This window comes from Mustela nivalis (assembly GCF_964662115.1).
Source record: "Mustela nivalis genome assembly, chromosome: 8".
In the NCBI taxonomy this organism is placed as follows: Eukaryota; Metazoa; Chordata; class Mammalia; order Carnivora; family Mustelidae; genus Mustela; species Mustela nivalis.
In genome coordinates this window covers 120993688-121013697 of record NC_139027.1, presented here as the reverse complement: position 1 = coordinate 121013697, position 20010 = coordinate 120993688, and the positions used below count along the sequence as shown (strand labels likewise).

Here is a 20010-nt window from a genome sequence, read left to right as displayed (position 1 = left end):
CAGACAGAGGTCACAAGTAGGCAGAGAGGCAGGCAGAGAGGGAGGGAGAAATAGGCTCTCTGCTGAGCAGAGGGCCCGATTCGGGGCTCGATCCCAGGATCCTGAGATCATGACCTGAGCCGAAGGCAGAAGCTTTAATGCACTGAGCCACCCAAGCACCCTGTTATTTGGAAAATTTAGCATGTAGTAAATGTCTGTAGAAAGTATTGATGTAAACTTAGTCTTAATCCCTATGCAGTAGCCAAGGGGAAAGGTATATTGTGACCATTTCCATTTTCCTGGGTTCTAAAAGAGTTAACAGATTAACCATATGCACTATCCATGTAGTTATTTTAAAAATTGGCTGCAGTCCTCCGTGACTGGCTGGGAGCCACTGAGAGGATTTAGACCCAAGGGAGAGGAGGACACATCCTTTTTGTGTTGTCTGTTTATCCTTCATTTTCACTTCTGTTACTCGGTAATAGAACCAGAAGGAGCAGTTTGCCTTTCTATGGCACTGGTCATGAGTAATAAAGCTGTTGAATTCTAGAATTACGGACCTCAAAGAGATTTATAAGATATCTAGGTTGGGAATTTTTAACTTGGGGTCCATTTATAGGCTTAATAGGCCTATAAAACCCTTGAATTGGGGCACTTGGCTGGCTTAGTTGGCAGAGCTTGTGACTGTTCATCTGAGGGTTGTGAGTTCAAGCCCCACATTGGGTGTTGAAATTAGTTTAAAAAAAAAAAAAAACCCTGCATTTTAGAGATTTATCATTGAGACCCAGGGAGTGTACATCTTAAATCAGCAGAGCATTTGGGATTACATTTATAAACCTGAGAGCATTATGCTAACTGAAGTCAGACCAAGACAAATACTGTGTGATCTTATTTACATGTGGAATCTTAAAAAGTCAGCTTGTTGGGGGGTGCCTGGGTGGCACAGTTGGTTAAGTGTCTGGCTCTTAGTTTCTGCTTAGGTCCTAATCTCAGGCTCATGAGATTGAGTTTTGTGCAGCACATGCTCAGTCCGGAGTCTGCTGAAGACTCTCTCTTCCTATGCCCTCCCTTGCCACACTCACATGCATGTGTGCTCTCTCTCTCTCTCTCTCTCAAATAAATAAATAAATCTTTAAAAAAAAAAAGTCACACCAGGGAACCCGATTGGTTTGGTTGGTAGAGCATGCAACTCTTGATCTTGGGGAAGTGAGTTCAAGTCCCACATTGGGCAGGAAACTTACTTTAAAATAAATAAATAAATCAACCTCACAGAAACAGACACTGTACATTGGTGGTACATTGGCTGTTGCCAGGCCGGCGGGGGGACGGTGTGCATTAGGGAGTAGGGGAAATGGGAAGATGTTGGTCAAAGGGTACAAACTTCCAGTTGTAAGATGAGTAAGTTCTAGATATCTAATGTACAGCATGGTGAATATAGTTACTATTGTATACTTGAAAGTTGCTAAAAGAGTATGTCTTGGGGTGCCTGGGTGGCTCAAGTCAGTTAAGTGTCTGCCTTCGCTTGGGTCATGGTCTCCTCACAAGCTGAGGCATGCAGAGATAAATTAGCTCCACCCTGAATTTTTTTTTTTTTTTTTAGGATTTTATTTATTTGACAGAGAGAGAGACAGCAAGAGAGGGAACACACTTGGGGGTTGGGGGGTGGGAGAGGGAGAAGCAGGCTTCCCACTGAGCAGGGAGCCAGATTCAGGGCTTGATCCCAGGACCCTGGGATCATGACCTGAGCCCAAGGCAGACACTTAACGACTGAGCCACCCAGGTGCCCCAAGATTTTTTTTTTTTTTTTTTAAAGATTTTATTTATTTATTTGACAGAGAGAGAGATAAGTAGGCAGAGAGGCAGGCGGTGGTGGGGGTGGGAAGCAGGCTCCCTGCTGAGCAGAGAGCCTGATGTGGGGCTCCATCCTGGGACTCTGAGATCATGACCTGAGCCAAAGGCAGAGGCCTAACCCACTGAGCCACCCAGGCACCCCAATTTTTTTTAATTCAAAAATCTCTATTGAAATATAACATTTGTATGCATATTGAAATATAACAAGCATCTGTGTATAAGGTGATTAATGATCATGGAGACAGTGCAGCCAGGTAATTACCTTTTTTTTAAGATTTTATTTATTTATTTGACAGAGATCACAAGTAGGCAGAGAGAGAGAGGAAGGGAAGCAGGCTCCCCGCTGAGCAGGGAGCCTGATCCGGGGCTCGATACCAGCACCCTGAGATCATGACCTGAGCTGAAGGCAGAGGCTTAACCCACTGAGCAACCCAGGCGCCCCCAGGTCATTACCTTTTATTTTAGGCCACTTTTAACCTCTCCTATGGTAGCTTTAAATCTCATCATTGTCAAGGCTGCTGAATATACCTAGAAATATTTATCTTTGGATTTTAAATTATACTCCTTAACCTCATTTATTGTTATACTTTTAATATTTTCTTGGTGTGTGTGTGTGTGTGTGTGTGTGTGTGTTCACTTTTCCTTAGACTTTTAGCCATTTGCTTGTCTCTGACTGGATCCAGTGGGGGCTTTTTAAAGGAATTTTTGTTATTCTTCAAGGAGCTGAGTCAATATTGGGCCTGTGAGGCCAGGCATAATGGGGGCTTTGCTGGAGAGACTGGAGGGAGACAAAAAGAGATGTAGCAGAGAATCTGGGGAATGCTGACCTGACTGCCCTCACCTGCAGACTCTCCTTTTATAAAATCTCCCTGTTTCAAATTATTTTGGAAGAGTGGGGTGACAAGGAAGTACTTTTCTTTGGTTGTTGGCACAGTGTCACCTCTGCGTAGGTGTCCGTTGAGCTGCCCCCCTCTCCTTCTGTAGTCCTGCTGACCAGCTTGCAGAATAGGTCCGTCTTTCCACCTGTCCTCTGGCTCCTCCTGGGTCAACCCCTGTTTCCTCTCAGTAGCCTTCTTTGTGGGTCTCGGCCCATACAGGTGGCCGCCTTTTTGCAGGAACTCCAGGACCCTTAGGTAGCGGGGCCTGGACTCCTTTTTCAACCACTGCTGCAGCTGACCTCAGTAAGTGCTTTATCTGCCCAGCCAGCCCTTCTGATAAAAGCACCTACTTTATATATTGTCTTTTTAATTACACAACCCCACCTGTGAATGGTAGCCTAACTCTTACAGATGATAATTCCCTGCTGTCTAACTTGAACTCTCAGAGATGATCAAAGGAGGTTTTTGAAGTTGGTTCATGTTTTCTGATTAAGCTTCTAAATCTGTGCAAGAAATCTGGACTTACCTGTATTCCTGTGATAACTCCTCAATTTTCTTTTGAACTGAAAGATCTATCTTTAACATTTCTAAAAAACTTTTCCATTAAAAAAAATTCTGAAATACCTAAGACATGCAGAAATATGTAAAGAATAATACCTACTGTGAACTTATTTCAGGTTCAAAAATAAAACATTACATGGAACACGTGGGTGGCTCATATGGTTGAGTGTCCAACTCTTGGTTTCAGCTCAGGTCATGATCTTGGGATTGTGGGATGGGGCCCTGTGTAGGGCTCTGCGCTCAGTGGGGAATCTGCTTGAGATTCTCTCCCTCTCCCTCTGCCCTTCCCCGACTCATGCTTGCACGCTGTCATGATTAAATAAATAAATAAATTAATTAATTAAATATTACACTTGTACTCACTTCTGCAATTTTCATCTCTTTATTCTTCCTCTCACCAGTTACCACTGTTGTGGATTTAGTGTTTATTGTTACCTCACGTGGCCTTAACTTTTGCTGTTTGTATGGATCCTAAATAACATGTAGTATTATTTTGTATGCTTTGAACTTTGTATGAATGGCACAATACCATATGTATTCTGTATGTGCCTTTTTCATTATTAAATCTTCTGTCATGCGCAGAGAGTGAAGCCCTTGCTCATTTAGCTCCTCAGCAATATACTGTTTTATAATTGGTTGCAGCATTGGTTTTATACTCTTGAAATAAGATTCTCTGACCATTAAATTAAATCTACTATAAAAGCTACCCATTTGGGGTTCAGAGGCTTTTTCCGCCTATAGGCTGACCCGTGTTTGCTTATAGGGTTACCTAACTTTTTTTCATTCTGGAGCACACCCATGAATTTGTTGGGACACAACAGGAGAAGACAAGAGCTTTCCACCCCCATCTCACTCCCTCTAGACTCTAGAGCTGCCCAGCCACACCCAGCCCTCCTACTTCTCTTCATCCTGGCCATTCCCCACTTCCTCTGTGGAAGGCAAAAACTTGAAACAGGAGAGCTTGGAAGAAAACCCGGGATACGGTGACATTCAGGGGATCATTTCATTTTGTATGAAAGTATTTCACTTTGCTGATGGAATTTTGGAGTCCTTTGGCCACTCATGATAACTCTTTTTTTTTTTTTTTTTTTTAAAGATTTTATTAGAGAGAGAGAGGCAGAGAGAACACAAGCAGAAGGAGAGGGAAAAGAGACTCCCTCCTGAGCAGGAGGCCTTGATCCCAGTGACTTGAGCCCAAGGCAGATGCTTCACACACCCAGGCTCCCCAATGATAACCATTCAGAATGGCCGAGAACATTGATTTGCCACTATTTATTCAGCCATTCAATAGATGTTTACTGTTTGCTCACTGTACCAGGTCCTGGCAAATAAACATTGTCCCTGCCCTCATGGAACTCATAGTCTAGTGAGGGAGACAGATATTAGTCACATAGATAAGAAAGTTGTAACCATGAACAGTGCTGTGAAAGAAGGTGTTACAGGGAGATTTCACTGGAGGGGGCGGTGAGTGTGCCTTCCTGAGGAAGAAATGATTTAACAGAGATTTAAAGGCGATGTGGAGCTAAGTAGGGAAAGAGAAGAGGTTGTTCACAACAGTTACGGCATGTTCATGGTGCTGGAACCCAGGGAGTGAGAGCTGAGGGGACAGGTGGGTGTGAGGTAAGCCTGGACAGGTAGGGCCATGTGGGCCACAGAAGGACTGCTGTCTTCATTCTAAAAGCAAGGGGAAGTAATACGTTTTGTCATTTCTTTTTGCCAGTTTAAAAAGCAGAAACTCCTCCTTGAACTAGACCAGTATGCCCCAGATGTGGCCGAACTCATCCGAACCCCGATGGAAATGCGTTACATCCCTCTGAAAGTGGCCCTGTTGTAAGTATTCTTTGACAAAACAGGGCTCAGTGCCAATGAACGCAAGGAAAATCTGATGAGACTTTCTCATGTTGTTTGTTGTATTTTTGGAGATTTGCAGTCTTAGTCATCAAGTACTTGCTGTGGTTCTGTTGCACAACTGGGGTCCTGGCCAGCAAAGGAGACAGAGGCATTCTGTTTCTGTTGGGACAAAGCCTCACACAGGGACATGCACAATCAACCCTTCACAAACGCTTTTTCACTCTATGCTGATCTGGGCTCCAGCCTACTTGTAACCAGTGTTTCAAAAAAAAAAAAAAGTTCTTTAATTGTGTATTTGGATTGAATAAAATTTTGAGCTTTACGTGGCCATTATTTTGAGCAGCTCGAGGAGTTCATGTACCCCATAAGTCCTGCATTTGTAGTTTAGAAAACTAGAGCCAAATAGACCCATCCCAGCTGGGAGACCAGTATGGGAGAGTGGAACTTACCAAAGCTCTGTAAGAGATTTCTCTGAACTTGCTCTGGGCTGACAGTAAATTTAATTCTGTCAGGTTATTCCCGTTTATATTCTGGAGATAGGCAAATCTGAATAATTATTCAGTCAAACTAATAGTCACTGAATATTAATAATATACTAGCTTTGAGGGATACACCATAAACAAGACAGACAGGTTTCTGCATGGGAAAACCTGACCTTGGCGCTTCAGAATTAGAAGGGGCCTTGTGAGGACATTTTATTCAACCCTCTGCTTTGTGTTGAATCTCCTGTTCAGTATTCCGTATAGGTGGCCAAGCAGCTGCTTCTCGAACATCCACCTGCTATTTGGAAATGGCTTTTTCCCCCTCTCCCACCAACTTTCGAAGCTATGTATTTCAGAAATATTAGCAGGAACTGCCTCATAGAACCAGAGGTGTAGCAACATTATGAATCCCTTATGGACTCATATATCTCCTGGGGATTTTTTTTTAATAGCAGCAGCCATTTCTTTAAAGGTTGTGTAACAGGCCTATCTGTGGTTGTTGGAAAAAAATACCAACAATTTTGGGCCTTTGGCTTTAGAGCTGCTAATCTTACAGCCCTGGGAGGTATTGAATTTAAGATCTTTATTGGTGAATAATAATTATAATCTGTCCCTGAGACGCTGGTATGTTTCTTACTATCTAACAATCAGAATTATGTAACTGGTCTCCCTTTTCACTCTGTCTGCCAGGAAACTCAGAGCCAGATTTGAAGCTGATTATCACAGTGCTGTAGAAGACCCATTTAGTCTTTTTTCCCCTTGGCCCTTATTTTTTTTCTGTCTACATTTTTCCTGGTCTTGCTTTTTTATTTCTATTTTTATTTTGCTATTAGTTTTTATTATCTGTTCTCATTTGAGCTTCCTCAAATCTTTTGTGGAAGCAGGATGGAAATAAATAAAATAATCATCCATTATGATGATATAAAATTTCCCTAATCAGCATTTTAAATTCATTTCTCAGTCCATTCCTTTCCATCTCAAGCAGAGACTAGGTTTTTCCTAGCTTAATTCCTTCCCAGGGAAAGTTCAAGATGTCCTGTCTTGAAGTTTTGTGGCAACCAGCTTATTGAATTCAGCAGATACATATCCCGTCCTTGGAGTCTGACTGGTGGATACAGCTTGACCATCAAGAGGGATAACCCCAAGCTGCTTTGACCTCTTGGAGGAAAGAGGGAGGGGTAGCCTGCATCAGAGCTTAGGAGCCTGATTGAGGAAAAGTTACTTTCCTGGTTTTCAAAGACAACTGTAGCCATTCCTAAAAATATATGACTCTGTGGGAATTGCTAAAATTTTATCATTTATGAGATCTGAAGTAATAAAAAGAACATAAGTTTTTGAGCCAGAAAGTCCTAATTTTGAATGTATTGATTAACTTATAAAACCTTGAGCAAGTTTCTTAACCACTGAGTCTCAGTTTTTCCATTGGAGGAATGAATAATGGTGTTGCTAGCTTACTGGATCTCTATGATGATCTTCCGTGTAGCACAGGATAGGCAGTGGATGTTCAACATCTTATACTCATTGGTCCCAAGCCCATTTTGTTCTCTTTTTTTTTTTTTTTTTAAGATTTTATTTATTTATTTGAAAGACGGAGATCACAAGTAGGCAGAGAGGCAGGCAGAGAGAGAGAGAGAGGGAAGCAGGCTTCCTGCGGAGCAGGGAGCCCGATGCGGGGCTCGATCCCAGGACCCTGAGATCATGACCCGAGCCAAAGGCAGCAGCCCAAACCACTGAGCCACCCAGGTGCCCCCATTTTGTTCTCTTTTACTTAACTCATTTCTAAGAAGTTGCCTTCCCTTGAGTTCAGTTTTAGTAAATCTCTTGAATCGTGGCCTGTGGTGGCCAGGACTCCCTGGTGCTCTGACTGAGATTACTAATGCCAACATTGTATGTTTTTCCACAGCTACCTCTTAAATCCCTACACGGTCTTGTCTTGTGTTGCCAAGTCTACCTGCGCCATCAACAACACCCTCATTGCTTTCTTCATTTTGGCCACGATAAAAGGTAAGGCTTCAAAGGAAAGCACAAATCTCAGTCCCTGGTGTGTGTAGGGTTTTGTAATACTACTGCTGTGGATTTTTTTTTTTTAAACCATCCAAATGTTTAAGAATATATTTTTTTAATTATACAAGTAATACGAGATTGTTACAGGAAATTTAGATAAGCTCAGAGAAAAAACTTAATTAAAAGATGCTGAAATTCTACTACTCAGAGAGTTATTGTTAATACAGATGGAAAAAATAAACAATGGGATGCCTGCTGGGCAGTCAGAAGAGCATGAGACACTTGATCTTGGGATTGGGAGTTCAAGCCCTGAGTTGGTATAGAGATTATTTTTTTAAAAATAAATAAATAAATAAAAGTTAAAAAAACAAACAGAAAATCTGGGAAAGGGGTTATGAAAATAGTAGCCCTCTGACTCTCTTCCCATGCCTAGTTCAACTTCGAAAGAACTACTTTCTGGTGTTTGCTGGTATTTACTTCTATATATATGTGTGCATATATATATATATATGCACACATGTATATGTATATATGTATGTACATATATTCTTTTAATTATACAAGTAATACGAGATTGTTATAGGAAATTTAGATAAGCTCAGATAAGCTCATATACATATGTATATATGTACATATATACATGTGTATATATACATATATATATATACACATTTTTTAAAAAGATTTTATTTATTTATTTGACAGACAGAGATCACAAGTAGGCAGAGAGGCAGGCAGAGAGAGAAGAGGAAGCAGGCTCCCTGCTGAGCAGAGAGCCCAATGCAGGTTTCAATTCCAGGACTGTGGGATCATGACCTGAGCCAAAGGCAGAGGCTTTAACCCACTGAGCCTCCCAAGCGCCCTACTTCTATATATATTTTTTTAGGATTTTATTTATTTATTTGAGAGAGGGAGATAGTGAGAGAAAGCACAAGCAGAGGGGAGGGGGAAGGAGAGGGAGAAGCAGGCTTCCCACTGAGCAGGGAGTCTGATGTGGGGCTTGATCCCAGGACCCTGGGATCATGACCTGCGCCAAAGGCAGACACTTAACCAATTGAGCCACCCAGTCTCCCCTACTTTTATTTCTTTTTTTTTAATAATTTTTGAATTTTTTATTAACATATAATGTATTATTAGCCCCAGGGGTACAGGTACTTTGATATTTCTAAGTAAGAGCTCATATTGCTATTTCCTGAATTATAAATATTAGACATTATTTATTGCACTCCTCTAATGGGAGATAAAGATTCAGCTCTTTTTATTGTCATTTCCCCTTTGCCTAATTTTCTTAGAGTAGTTATATCACAGCTTTGATTAATCAGTAGTCAGTACCTATAGTTTATGATACTGTATATATTGTTCATTGTTGGGCAAAGTAATAACTATAGTAATAACTATGATTACTTTCTCTTTCTTGTATAACCTTTTCTTTTTCCTGGGGTTAATAATTAATCTTTTTTTTTTTGCTTTTGTTTTGTTTTGTTTTTTCTTAGTCTTTTTGTAACAATTCCTTCCCCTCCCCGCCAGTTGTTCTGGTAGACTATCAAGTGCTGAACAGGTTTTTTTGTTTATTTTTTAATATATTTTTAAAATTTATTTATTTGGCAGAGAGAGAGAGATCATAAGCAGGCAGAGAGGCAGGCAGAGAGAGAGGGAGAAGCAGGCTCCCTGCTGAGCAGAGAGCCCAACTTGGAGCTCAATCCCAGGACCCTGGGATCATGGCCTGAGCTGAAGGCAGAGGCCCAACCCACTGAGCCACCCCGTCGCCCCTAGTGCCGAACAGTTTAAAAAAAAATGTTTAAATACATCAAAGAGTCTTTCAGTTCCATTATTTTTCTGAAGACCTCTCTCACACATCCACCATCATGCCCCAGTCTACCCTGGTGTTTTCTGGGCGTGGTGCAAAGCTGTCATACTGGGACTTCCCTTTATAATTCTTTTATGTCATTTTCTTTCTTTCCTGGATTCCTTCTCTCCTTTGATTTTTGTTTTGCTAAGGTATTTCCTCTAGTAGTTTCCAATAAAACGGTATATGAGGGGTGCCTGGCTGGCTCCCTCAGCAGATCGTGCATCTCATGATCCTGGGTTGTAGGTTTGACCCCCATGTTGGGTGTAGAGATGACTTAAAAATAAAAATCTTTTAAAAAAAGGGAGGGTGGTGTATGAGACGCATATTTTGAGTTACTCTTTTTTTTTTTTTCCTTCTGAAAACAGGTTTTATTCACCTCCCTACAGTAATCAAAAACCACACTATGAGTTAGGTTTCTTTACTACAGTTTCCTTACTAGGTTTCTAACTATGTCACCTAAAATAAAAAACCATTAGTAATCCCAGTTATCAGTTGTGGTCTTACTGGAAATTCTTTTTGTTTTTTTAAAGATTTTTTTATTTATTTGACAGACAGAGATCACAAGTAGGCAGAGAGGCAGGCAGAGAGAGAGGAGGAAGCAGGCTCCCTGCCAAGCAGAGAGCCCGATCCGGGGCTCAATCCTAGGATCCTGGGATTATGACCTGAGCTGAAAGCAGAGGCTTTAACCCCCTGAGCCACCCAGGTGCCCTCACTGGAAATTCTTAACCATATATTTGTCTCAACAAGTTTTGTTTCTGTTTTTTAAATGAGGAATTGTCTTAGTCACTGCATTTCTAAAACAAAGTAATGAAAAGCACGGCTAGTGCAAGCAAGTGTAAACCAGTTGAAAAAAAACTGGTTTTTTTTTACTTTGGTTCTTCAGGAAAAAAATTAGCAAAGCCAAAAAGAAAAAAAGTTTCTTTTAACAGTTCTGTTCACTTTCATAGCTGTAATCTAAAATATTCGTTACATGATAAAAATTACTCCAGAAGAACCAAACCACCTAGTAATAAATGAACATGCATGAAAGAATTTGTGAAATCAACAGATCTGGAAGAAAAACTAGAGTTAAAATGCTAAGTAGAACAAATTGATCTTTAAAATTATCAGTTCCTTTCCTTTAAAAAAAGTTACTGAGTCTACCAAGAAAATACAAAAACATAAGGCTGTAAGTAAATCATAGTTGTGTTTAGACTATTACAGTGCAGGTTATCCTCAAGGCCACATATATCCTGCTTCACTGCTGCTTGCACTCTGCTGGGTTTTGATCCTTCTTTGAGTCATAGTCTGGATTGTTTTCCTTATCTTCTTCCCCTTCCTCATCTGCTTCTTTACCTTCTTCATCATAATCATCATCTTCAGGAGCTTCTCCAGTAAAGTAAAACACTAATCTTGGGATTATACACTCACGTAAAAAGTGACCAATTTCAAAGTCTGCAGCAAAGATAGCTTCAGCATTATCATCCAGATCTCCACGCTCAGGAACTTCAAGAGGGGCAAGAAAATTAAAGAAAAAGTCATTGGAAACTGTTTTGGATACACTACGAACTGTCCCAAATCCCTCGTGTTTCTGCTTCTTCTTCATGGTTTTCACAGTGACATTCGTTCCTTTTTTCCAATCTTTCTGACACCCTGTACAACCCTTAATTTCTGGTCCACCAAAAGAAAAGGGATCAGAATCATCTGGTTCTGACCCCATCCTATATGTCTTTGTCAGCACTTCATTTGTGAAATATTCACCAGGTTCAAAGTGAAATTCTAAAACAAAACTCATTGGCTGGCCAGCATCTGAGAACTTCACTTTAATATATTTCAACTGCTTCAGTATAGGTCCATCATGTTCCTGAACCATATCACTGAGCAAGTCAATGTTCTTAAACACAGTTAACCAGAATCCAGAAATTCCCTTGGGGTCTTCTTTTTCTTCATCCTTTTTCTCATCTTCAATCTTGGCTTTTTCTTTCAGCTCCTCCGAAATTTCATCCTCCTCATCTGGTTTCCATTTGCGTTCTTCTTCTGTAGGTTCCAAAATTGCATTAATGATCTCAGATCACTTATCAAATAGAGGCTGAGAGAGAACAGCATACTTTCTTTCAAGATCATGAACTTCCTCTTAGAATTTGGCTTCTACCTGTGCACATTTAATTTGAAGATTTTTGAGAGCTTTCACTCGTCTTTTAGATACCCTAGGCAAACTTCCAATGTATCCTGTTGGTGTTTCTACCAGACCATCAAGTCTTTCTTTCTTTCTTTTTTTTTTTTTTTTTTTTTAAGATTTTATTTATCTATTTGACAGACAGAGATCACAAGTAGGCAGACAGGCAGGCAGAGAGAGAAGGGAAGCAGGCTGCCTGCTTAGCAGAGAGCTCGATGCAGGGTTTGATCCCAGGACCCTGGGATCATGACCTGAGCCGAAGGCAGGGGCTTTAACCCACTGAGCCACTCAGGCACCCCCCCCCCCATCAAGTCTTTCTTGAAGGGCTGCAAGAATCTGAGGATTTTGCATCATCTAAACAGTCAGGTGACACGCTTTGATTTTTGTTTCTTCACCAGTTTCTTCTACTTCTTCAACATCATCCAAATCTTGATCAGGTTCAGACTGTTCTTTGTTGTCAATGTCTGCCACGTTGTTAAGAACTCCAAATATCGGTGGCTAGCACAGGGAGCCAGATGGTCCTATTTTCAGTTATTCTCTGTCTGAAAAATGTCTTTATTCTAGTTTAGCACCAAATTAATAGTTGGGGCAAGGGATAGAATTCTAGACTGGAAAACTTTTCCTTCAGAATTTTGAAGGCTTCATTTCACTGTCTTCTAGTATCCTGGTTGCTATTTAAGCAGTTTGATGCCATTATGTGTAATCTAATGTTTCCTGAAAGATTTAGAATCTTCTTTTTAGCCTCAGTGTTTTGAAATTTTATGATGCCATGTCTTGACATGGGTCTTTTTCCATTTATTATGCTGGGCCCCTGATAGGCCCTTTCAGTTTAGACACCAGTGTCCTTTAGTTCTGGAAGGTATTGTTTTACTATTTTTCAATTCTGTCCTCCCTGTTTTCTCTGTCCTCATGTTTGGGACCTCTGTTGGATATTGGCCTTTCTTGACTGACCTAATTTGCATATTTTATTTTCAGTGGACTTTATCTTTTGCTGACTTCCTCTTTCTTTTGGTGGGACACTACTATGTTTTCATCTTCCAACTCTTCTACTGAATTTTAAAAATTTTAAAATTTTATATGTATATATATTTTAATCTGTTTTTATATTTTTACATTTATTTTTTAAGTAAATTCTACATCCAGTGTGGAGCTCGAACTCATGACCCCACAATCAAGAGTTGCATGCGCTACGGACTGAGCCAGCCCCACACCCTTGATTTTTTAATTATATTTTGAAGTTCTTTGTTCATCTCCAGTTGTTTCTTTGAAGCATCCTATTATTATCTTATAACCACAATATCCTCCTTTTTTTTTATTTTAAAGATTTTATTTATCTATTTGACAGACAGAGATCACACGTAGGCAGAGAGGCAGGCAGAGAGAGAGGGGGAAGCAGGCTTCCCGCTGAGCAGAGTCCGATGTGGGGCTCTATCCCAGGACCCTGGGATCATGACCTGAGCTGAAGGCAGAGGTTTTAACCCACTGAGCCACCCAGGTGCCCCCACAATATCCTCTTTTATCTGAGTTTTTGTTTTTGTTGTTTTTAGTTTCCATCATTTCTACAAATCTACAAATAGTCCCTTTGTCTTCCTTGTCCCCCCACCACCACCTTTTTTGTTTCCTGTTTGATTTGGGGTCTGTCTTTCACATGGGAGGGTTTTCTCTCTCTCTTTTTTTTTTTTTTTAAGATTTTATTTATTTGACAGAGATCACAAATAGGCAGAGAAGCAGGCAGAGAGAGAGGGGGAAGCAGGCTCCCTGCTGAGCAGAGAGCCCGATGTGGGGCTAGATCCCAGGACCCTGAGGTCATGACCTGAGCCAAAGGCAGAGGCTTAATCCACTGAGCCACCCAGGTGCCCCGGTTTTCTCTTATTTATAATGATCCTTGGCTGTCTGTCTTTTATTTAAAACTGGCACTAACGTGTTGATTTGAGACGCTGTGAATGAGCGGAATCAGTCTTACTATAAGGAGATCAGGCAGTGGGCTGGCCTTTTTTTTTTTTTTTTTTTTTTTTTAAAGATTTTATTTATTTATTTGACAGAGAGAGATCACAAGTAGGTAGAGAGGCAGGCAGTGGGCTGGCCTTTTTTCTTGGAGGTAACCCTAAATGTCATCATTTATAGGTTTTCTTTTTCTCTGAAATGATTTAGTTTTTCCAAAGAGGACTCCTCCAGCGTCTTGCCTAAGGATAACCAAGATGGAGTTTTGGCGGGATAGGGGGCTCATGTGACCAATTGCTAGAGTTGAGAGAGCAGGAATGGGGGATGTGGCTGATTACAATAGAGTTTATGTAATCTCATTACACTTCACCTTAGCCCATTACTGTGCATAATATCTTCTAGATCTGTGCCTTTTTAGTGGGTGCTCTCCAGAACTGTAGTGTCGGGGGGTGAAGTAGTAGATAGAAAGATGAGGTATGTAGGGATTGTCCACTGGCTGCACATAAATGAGATATGACCTGAGGTTCTGATTGGTCTGTATACAAACTTTCAGATTGATTTTCATTGTTTTATGTTTCCACTATTGCATTAAACCTTATTTTGCTATAATCTCCTCTGCTTTGTTGTTTAAGACAAGTTTTATTCCTTTATTGTCATGTTAGTGAGGGATATGCATGTGATCAATCTACTGGCTTTAACAGGAAATCTGTTGGCATTTGGGGTATGTAGTTCCAGATTTTTTTCCCTCATTTTTCTTTCAGACTTTTTTTTTTTAAAGATTTTATTTATTTGATAGAGAGAGATCACAAGTAGGCAGAGAGGCAGGCAGAGAGAGAGAGGAGGAAGCAGGCTCCCTGCTGAGCAGAGAGCCCCATGCAGGGCTCGATCCCAGGACTCTGAGACCATGACCTGAGCCGAAGGCAGCGGCTTAACTCACTGAGCCACCCAGGTGCCCCTCTTTCAGACTTTTAAATACTATTATCAATCAGCTGTTGCCACAAGACTGTTATTTAACAAACTACTCCAAGATGCAGTGGCTTAATACAATAATAAGTCTTTACTTGATTCATATATCTTTAAATCCGCTAGGCATCAGCTGATCTAGGTTAGACTCGTCTAGGCAGTTTGTTGGTTTCACTGGCGCTCATTCATCCATCAGTGGCTGGCTATAGTTGGCTCATCTAGGCTGGGCTCTTTCCACATGTGTGTCATCCTCCTGGACCAGGGGTTTAAACTAGGCATGGTCTTCTCATGGTGATAACTGAGGCACAACGATGAACAAGCCTTACCAGGCATGCACTTTTTAAGTTTCTGGTTGCATCACACATGCTAACGTCCCATGAATAAAAACAACACATGGCAGAGCTTGTGGTGGAGACTTCCATCCTGTTCACAATAGGAAATGCAAAGTTATGTGACAAAGAGCCGGGAGGGTGGAGAATTGGGGTCAATAATATAATCTACACATAGATCAGCCATGTTTAATGGCTGCATACTATTCCATTATATGGATGAAATGTTTAGAAATTCTTTAACCAAATTCTACTGTTAAATACTTAGCTAGTTTTTCAGTTTTCAGCTATTTAAATAATACAATTTTCTGTTGTAATTTCCACACCCATGTGGAAATTACTTTCTTACAGAAATACAGATTATTTCTTACAGAAATACAGTTATTTTCTTACAGTGAAGTCCTGGCAATAGAATTATTATATCACTGGGTATGTACCTTCTTCAGGATTTCTGAAATTTGTTGCTAAATTGGCTTAAGACTTTTACCAACTTATGCTCCCATAACAAGTGTATGAGAGTCTTTATTTTGCTACCTTGTTGCTGAATAGTTTGCACATTCAGGAAATAGAAAATCAAAAGTTACACATAGAACCTTTTATTTAGAGTTTACATTTTTTACATTTTACATTTTCCTTTCTAAGGTGGCATGGGAATGACTTCATTCCCAACAAGGTCTTCCTAACACATTGTTTCTCTTGCAGTGGTCATGGGTGGTCTTTCTGTAGGCTGTTTAATTTAACTTATTACTCGTGACTACATACTGCATAACCTGAATTTTCTTGTTCTGGGAATTGTGATCATTTTGTTAGAAACAACTTCAAGATAATGAGGACTCTTTGCTGTCTGTGAATACTCCCTCTCTCGGTCCCTGTTTCCAGAGTGCCAGGCTCTGGTAGACCCATTCATCAAGGTGCCTGGCCTTCATTAAAATAAGGACTCTATGCTGCAGCCTGGCAGAAGGGATTGAGCACCAGCCTTTGGAAATGCCACTTTGAAAATAGCCAAGGGCAGGGGCACGTGGGTGTCTCAGTCGGTTAAGAGTCCAGCATTTGACTTCGGCTCAGGTTCTGGTATCTAGGTCCTGGGATCGAGCCCCATGTTGGGCTCCATGCTGAGCAGGGAGTGAGCTTGAAGATTCTTTCCCTCTGTCCATCCCCCCACATGCACACATGCGTGCATAGGTATGCACACGCTCTTTCAAATCAATCAATCAATCAATCAATCAATCTTCAAAAAGGAAAAAAAAGGCCCAAGTGCAAGGAAGCCTGGAACATGCAATTCTTAATCTCTGGGTCATGTTTGAGCCTCATGTCGGGTATAGAGATTTCTTAAATAAATAAATGTTTTAAATAAATAAACTTTAGAAATAAATAAGCCAAGTACAAAGACAGAAGACATGGGCTCTGAAGGTGCACGCAATAAGAGTCTCACACAAGAATGTGAAATATTCCATTTACAAAAATGTCTTTTTTTTTTTTAAGATTTTATTTATTTATTTGACAGAGAGAGATCACAAGTAGGCAGAGAGGCAGGCAGAGAGAGAGAGAGGAGGAAGCAGGCTCCCTGCTGAGCAGAGTGCCTGATGCAAGACTCGATCCCAGGACCCTGAGATCATGACTGAGCCAAAGGCAGCGGCTTAACCCACTGAGCCACCCAGGTGCCTGTAAAAATGTCTTTTTTATGTTTCTTTAGGTCAATGGAAAGGTTTTGTTTTGGGGGGAAACATGAAAAAAAAAAAACTGCGTATCCCTTTTGTGGCCACATTGTTTTTGGTTCCACAGAACAAAACCTTTTTGTTATATTGATCCAGATCTCTGTTAGATGAATGCATAGACATTTTTGTAATGTTATACACACAATTTTATTTTACTTTTCTACAAGAATATTTAAGGGCACTTGGGTGGCTTAGTCGGTTAAGCATCTGCCTTTGGCTCAGGTCATGATCCCAAAGCTCTGGGATTGAGCCCTGAGCAGGGAGCCCAGTGTGGGGCTCAATCCCAAGACCCTAGCTAGGATCATAACCCAATCTGAAGGCAGATGCTTAACCAACTGAGCCACCCAGGCACTCCCATTTTGTTTTACTTGTATCACTTACTTCCTGTGAATTGTTTGACATTGGTCACATGTCAGTTTCTTTAAATCTAAATTTAGGTTTTTGGGGTTTTTTTTGAAACTTTTAGGAGTAGTTCATATAAGTAGTTGAAGTACTTGGTAGAATAAAAGAAATTCAAACGTGTAAAATGAGAAGTAAAAGTCTTTTATCACCCAGCCCCAGCTCCACTTCCATTCCTTGGTATATTTGTTGTGGGGTCCCAGACTTTCCCTTTTTTTTGACATTTATTTTTCATTGTTGGCAGCTATAAACAGAGACCATCACAAGTAATAATCTGTTAAAATATGTCTAAATATTTGAAGAATTCTATTTTAGTTGGTTCTCTGAACCACTCTCTTTGAGTGTATTAATAATCTCTACCAACAGAATATACAATAAAGTTTGTTCACTTAAATCTGCGAGTCATTTTTCTACATCTAATATTTGTACCACATAATTAAATTTTAATAACATTTATAAAGGAATAATTCACTCTTTATTTAAGGAAGAAAAACAGTTGGGGTGTGCTTGGGTGGCTCAATGGGTTCAAACCTCTGCCTTCGGCTCATGTCATGATCCCAGGGTCCTGGGATCGAGCCTTGCATCAGGCTCTCTGCTCAGCAGGGAGCCTGCTTCTACCTCTCTCTCTGCCTGCCTCTCTGCCTACTTGTGATCTCTGCCTGTCAAATAAATAAATAAAATCTTAAAAAAAGAAAAAATCAGTTGGGGGACCCCTGGGTGGCTCAATCAGTTAAGCATCTGTCTTCAGCTCAGGTCATGATCTCAGGGTCCTGGGATCCAGCCCTGCATCAGGCTCCCTGCTCAGTGGGAATCTGCTTCTCTCTCTCCCCACCACCCCCACCCTACTCTGTCTCTCTCTTTCTCAAATAAATAAAATCTTAAAAAAAAATTTTTTTTAATAAAATCTTAAAAAAATTTTTTTTAAAGATTTTATTTATTTGTTTGACAGACAGAGATCAAAAGTAGGCAGAGAAGCAGGCAGAGAGAGAGGAAGAAGCAGGTTCCCTGCTGAGCAGACACACACCCCCATCCCCTTACACCCCCCACACACATGCAGGGCTTGATGCAGGGCTCTATCCCAGGACCCTGGGATCATGACCTGAGCTGAAGGCAGAGGCTTTAACCCACTGAGCCACCCAGGCGCCCCTTTAAAACATTTTTTAAAAAGAAACAGTTGGGAGAATTCCCACAGAAGGGATATAAATGACTAAAAAATATGGGAACATATTCATCTCCATAGATAATCAATAAAAGCAAATTGGAATAACACAGGAGTGGCTTATCTTATTTTTTTTCCCCTTCAATTTGGCAAAGATTTTAGAAGATAATTGCTCAGTGCTGACAAAGGTGATGTCAAATAGGCATTCTCCTACATGGGGAGTTGACTTAGAAATTAGTACAGGCCTCTTGGGAAACAGTTTGGCAGTAGTCTTAAGATGTTTGTACTTTTGATTTATTGATTCTACTTTTGAGAACTTATCCAAAAGCAGTGCAGAAATATAGACAAAGCTTTATGATACAAAGCCATTAACTGCAGGATTATTTATGACTAGAAAAAAATGGAAAATACTTCAAAACAGAGAGAGGCCCCTCTGCCCCTGCCCCCCACTTGCATAGGCCTGCATGTGAGTGAGAGTACTCTCTCTCTTACTCTCTCTCTCTCTCCCTGAAAAAAACAAATTTCAAAATAGAAGAATGGCTACATAAAGCACAGTTTGCCCATATGATTAAAAATAATTGTAGGGGTGCCCGCGTGGCTCAATTGGTTAAGCAACTGGCTCTTGATTTGGACTCAGGTCACAATCTCAGGGTCCTGGGATTGAGCCCTGGGTCAGGCTCCGCCCTCAGCAGGGAATCTGCTTGAGAATTCTCTCTCTCCTTCTCCCTGTGCCCCTCCCCTGCTCATACTCTCTTTCAAATAAATAAATCTTAAAAAAAATTAATTGCAAACTATGTGAGGATACTTATTTTTTAAAGCAGAATATAAGATTGTATATTTAAATAAAATATAATCCCAACTATGTTAAAACAACAAAAATAGATAGAAAATAGATTCCTAAAGCATAACACTTGTTTCTGTAGAGTAAGCTCATGTTTCTGTTTCCTTTTCATATCTTTTTGCCCAAAATTGGTTCAATGAGCACATAATTAAAAACAAATTTACTTGATTGATAAGAAGTTAGGGATAGTGGAAGTAAACTTGGCAACTGTCTCCCCAGATTTCCATGGAGCTAGTGTCTGACAGAACAGAGTGTCTTCATTGGCTCTGTCCCCTCCCATGGCCTCCTTTGTGGCAGTTCAGGGTTGCCTGGGACACATCAAGAGCTACAGGCCAGGACAAGGCCAAGGCCATTGTATCGTGATGTCCTTTTTGTGGAGTTGGCCAGCCAACAGGTCTAAGGTCAGGGTTGATGTTATTTTAGTGGAGCAGTTTGGGTTTCACTTCAAAGGTTGGGGCTTTCGGTCAAGGGGTAGTCTGCCTTTCAGTGGCTAATTAAAATATTCCATCCCTGTGAAATAATCTTCATTAGGCTTTAAAAAAGAAAACAAACAGATATTAATGGTTAGTCTTGCTTGTTCACTGTTGGTGTTTGTCAATAATGAGATGTCCCAAACTAGGAATTCTTGAGGTTTGCCACCTAAGGACCCTTCCAACTCTCCTTGTTCCACCAAGAGGGTGTGTGTGTGTGTGTGTGTGTGTGTGTGTGTGTGTGTGACAGGACTTGCTTTTCAAAGATTAAGAGCTCAGGCCACTCTGATGTGGCACAGATCTGGTAGCTAATCCCAGCTCCTCCATTTCCGGGTTATATCCCCTTGACCAAGTCACTTAATTGTTCTGGTCCTCAGTTTCCTTAGGTATAGCATGGGGATTGAAAGGTCCCTATTGTGCAGAACAAAGATGATGAACAATGAGATGGTGCGTGTAAAACACAGCATAGTGTGGGGGAGGTACTAAGAGCTCAGTGAATAGTGATGCTGGTTATTACTCTTAATAATGCACTCTTTTTTAAAAGATCCCCTAGGATTGATAGGGGCTCCCTGAGCCTTTTGGG

General features: G+C 40.7%; 1 protein-coding gene and 1 pseudogene across 5 annotated transcripts in view; one reads left to right on the top strand and one right to left on the bottom strand.

The window, feature by feature from the left end:
* The window catches only part of PIGU (phosphatidylinositol glycan anchor biosynthesis class U), a 91828-nt gene that overhangs the window by 27884 nt on the left and 43934 nt on the right, over positions 1-20010 (top strand). For all 4 annotated transcript variants that reach the window (XM_082746048.1, XM_082746049.1, XM_082746051.1 and 1 more), the window contains 2 exons: positions 4990-5099; positions 7506-7606. In XM_082746048.1, coding sequence (XP_082602174.1) covers positions 4990-5099; positions 7506-7606 — 211 coding nt within the window. The remainder of the gene's footprint in view (positions 1-4989; positions 5100-7505; positions 7607-20010) is intronic.
* LOC309872232 (nucleosome assembly protein 1-like 1 pseudogene) lies at positions 10324-11628 on the bottom strand (annotated as a pseudogene). Its single transcript has one exon. The product of its transcript is annotated as a nucleosome assembly protein 1-like 1 pseudogene (transcript).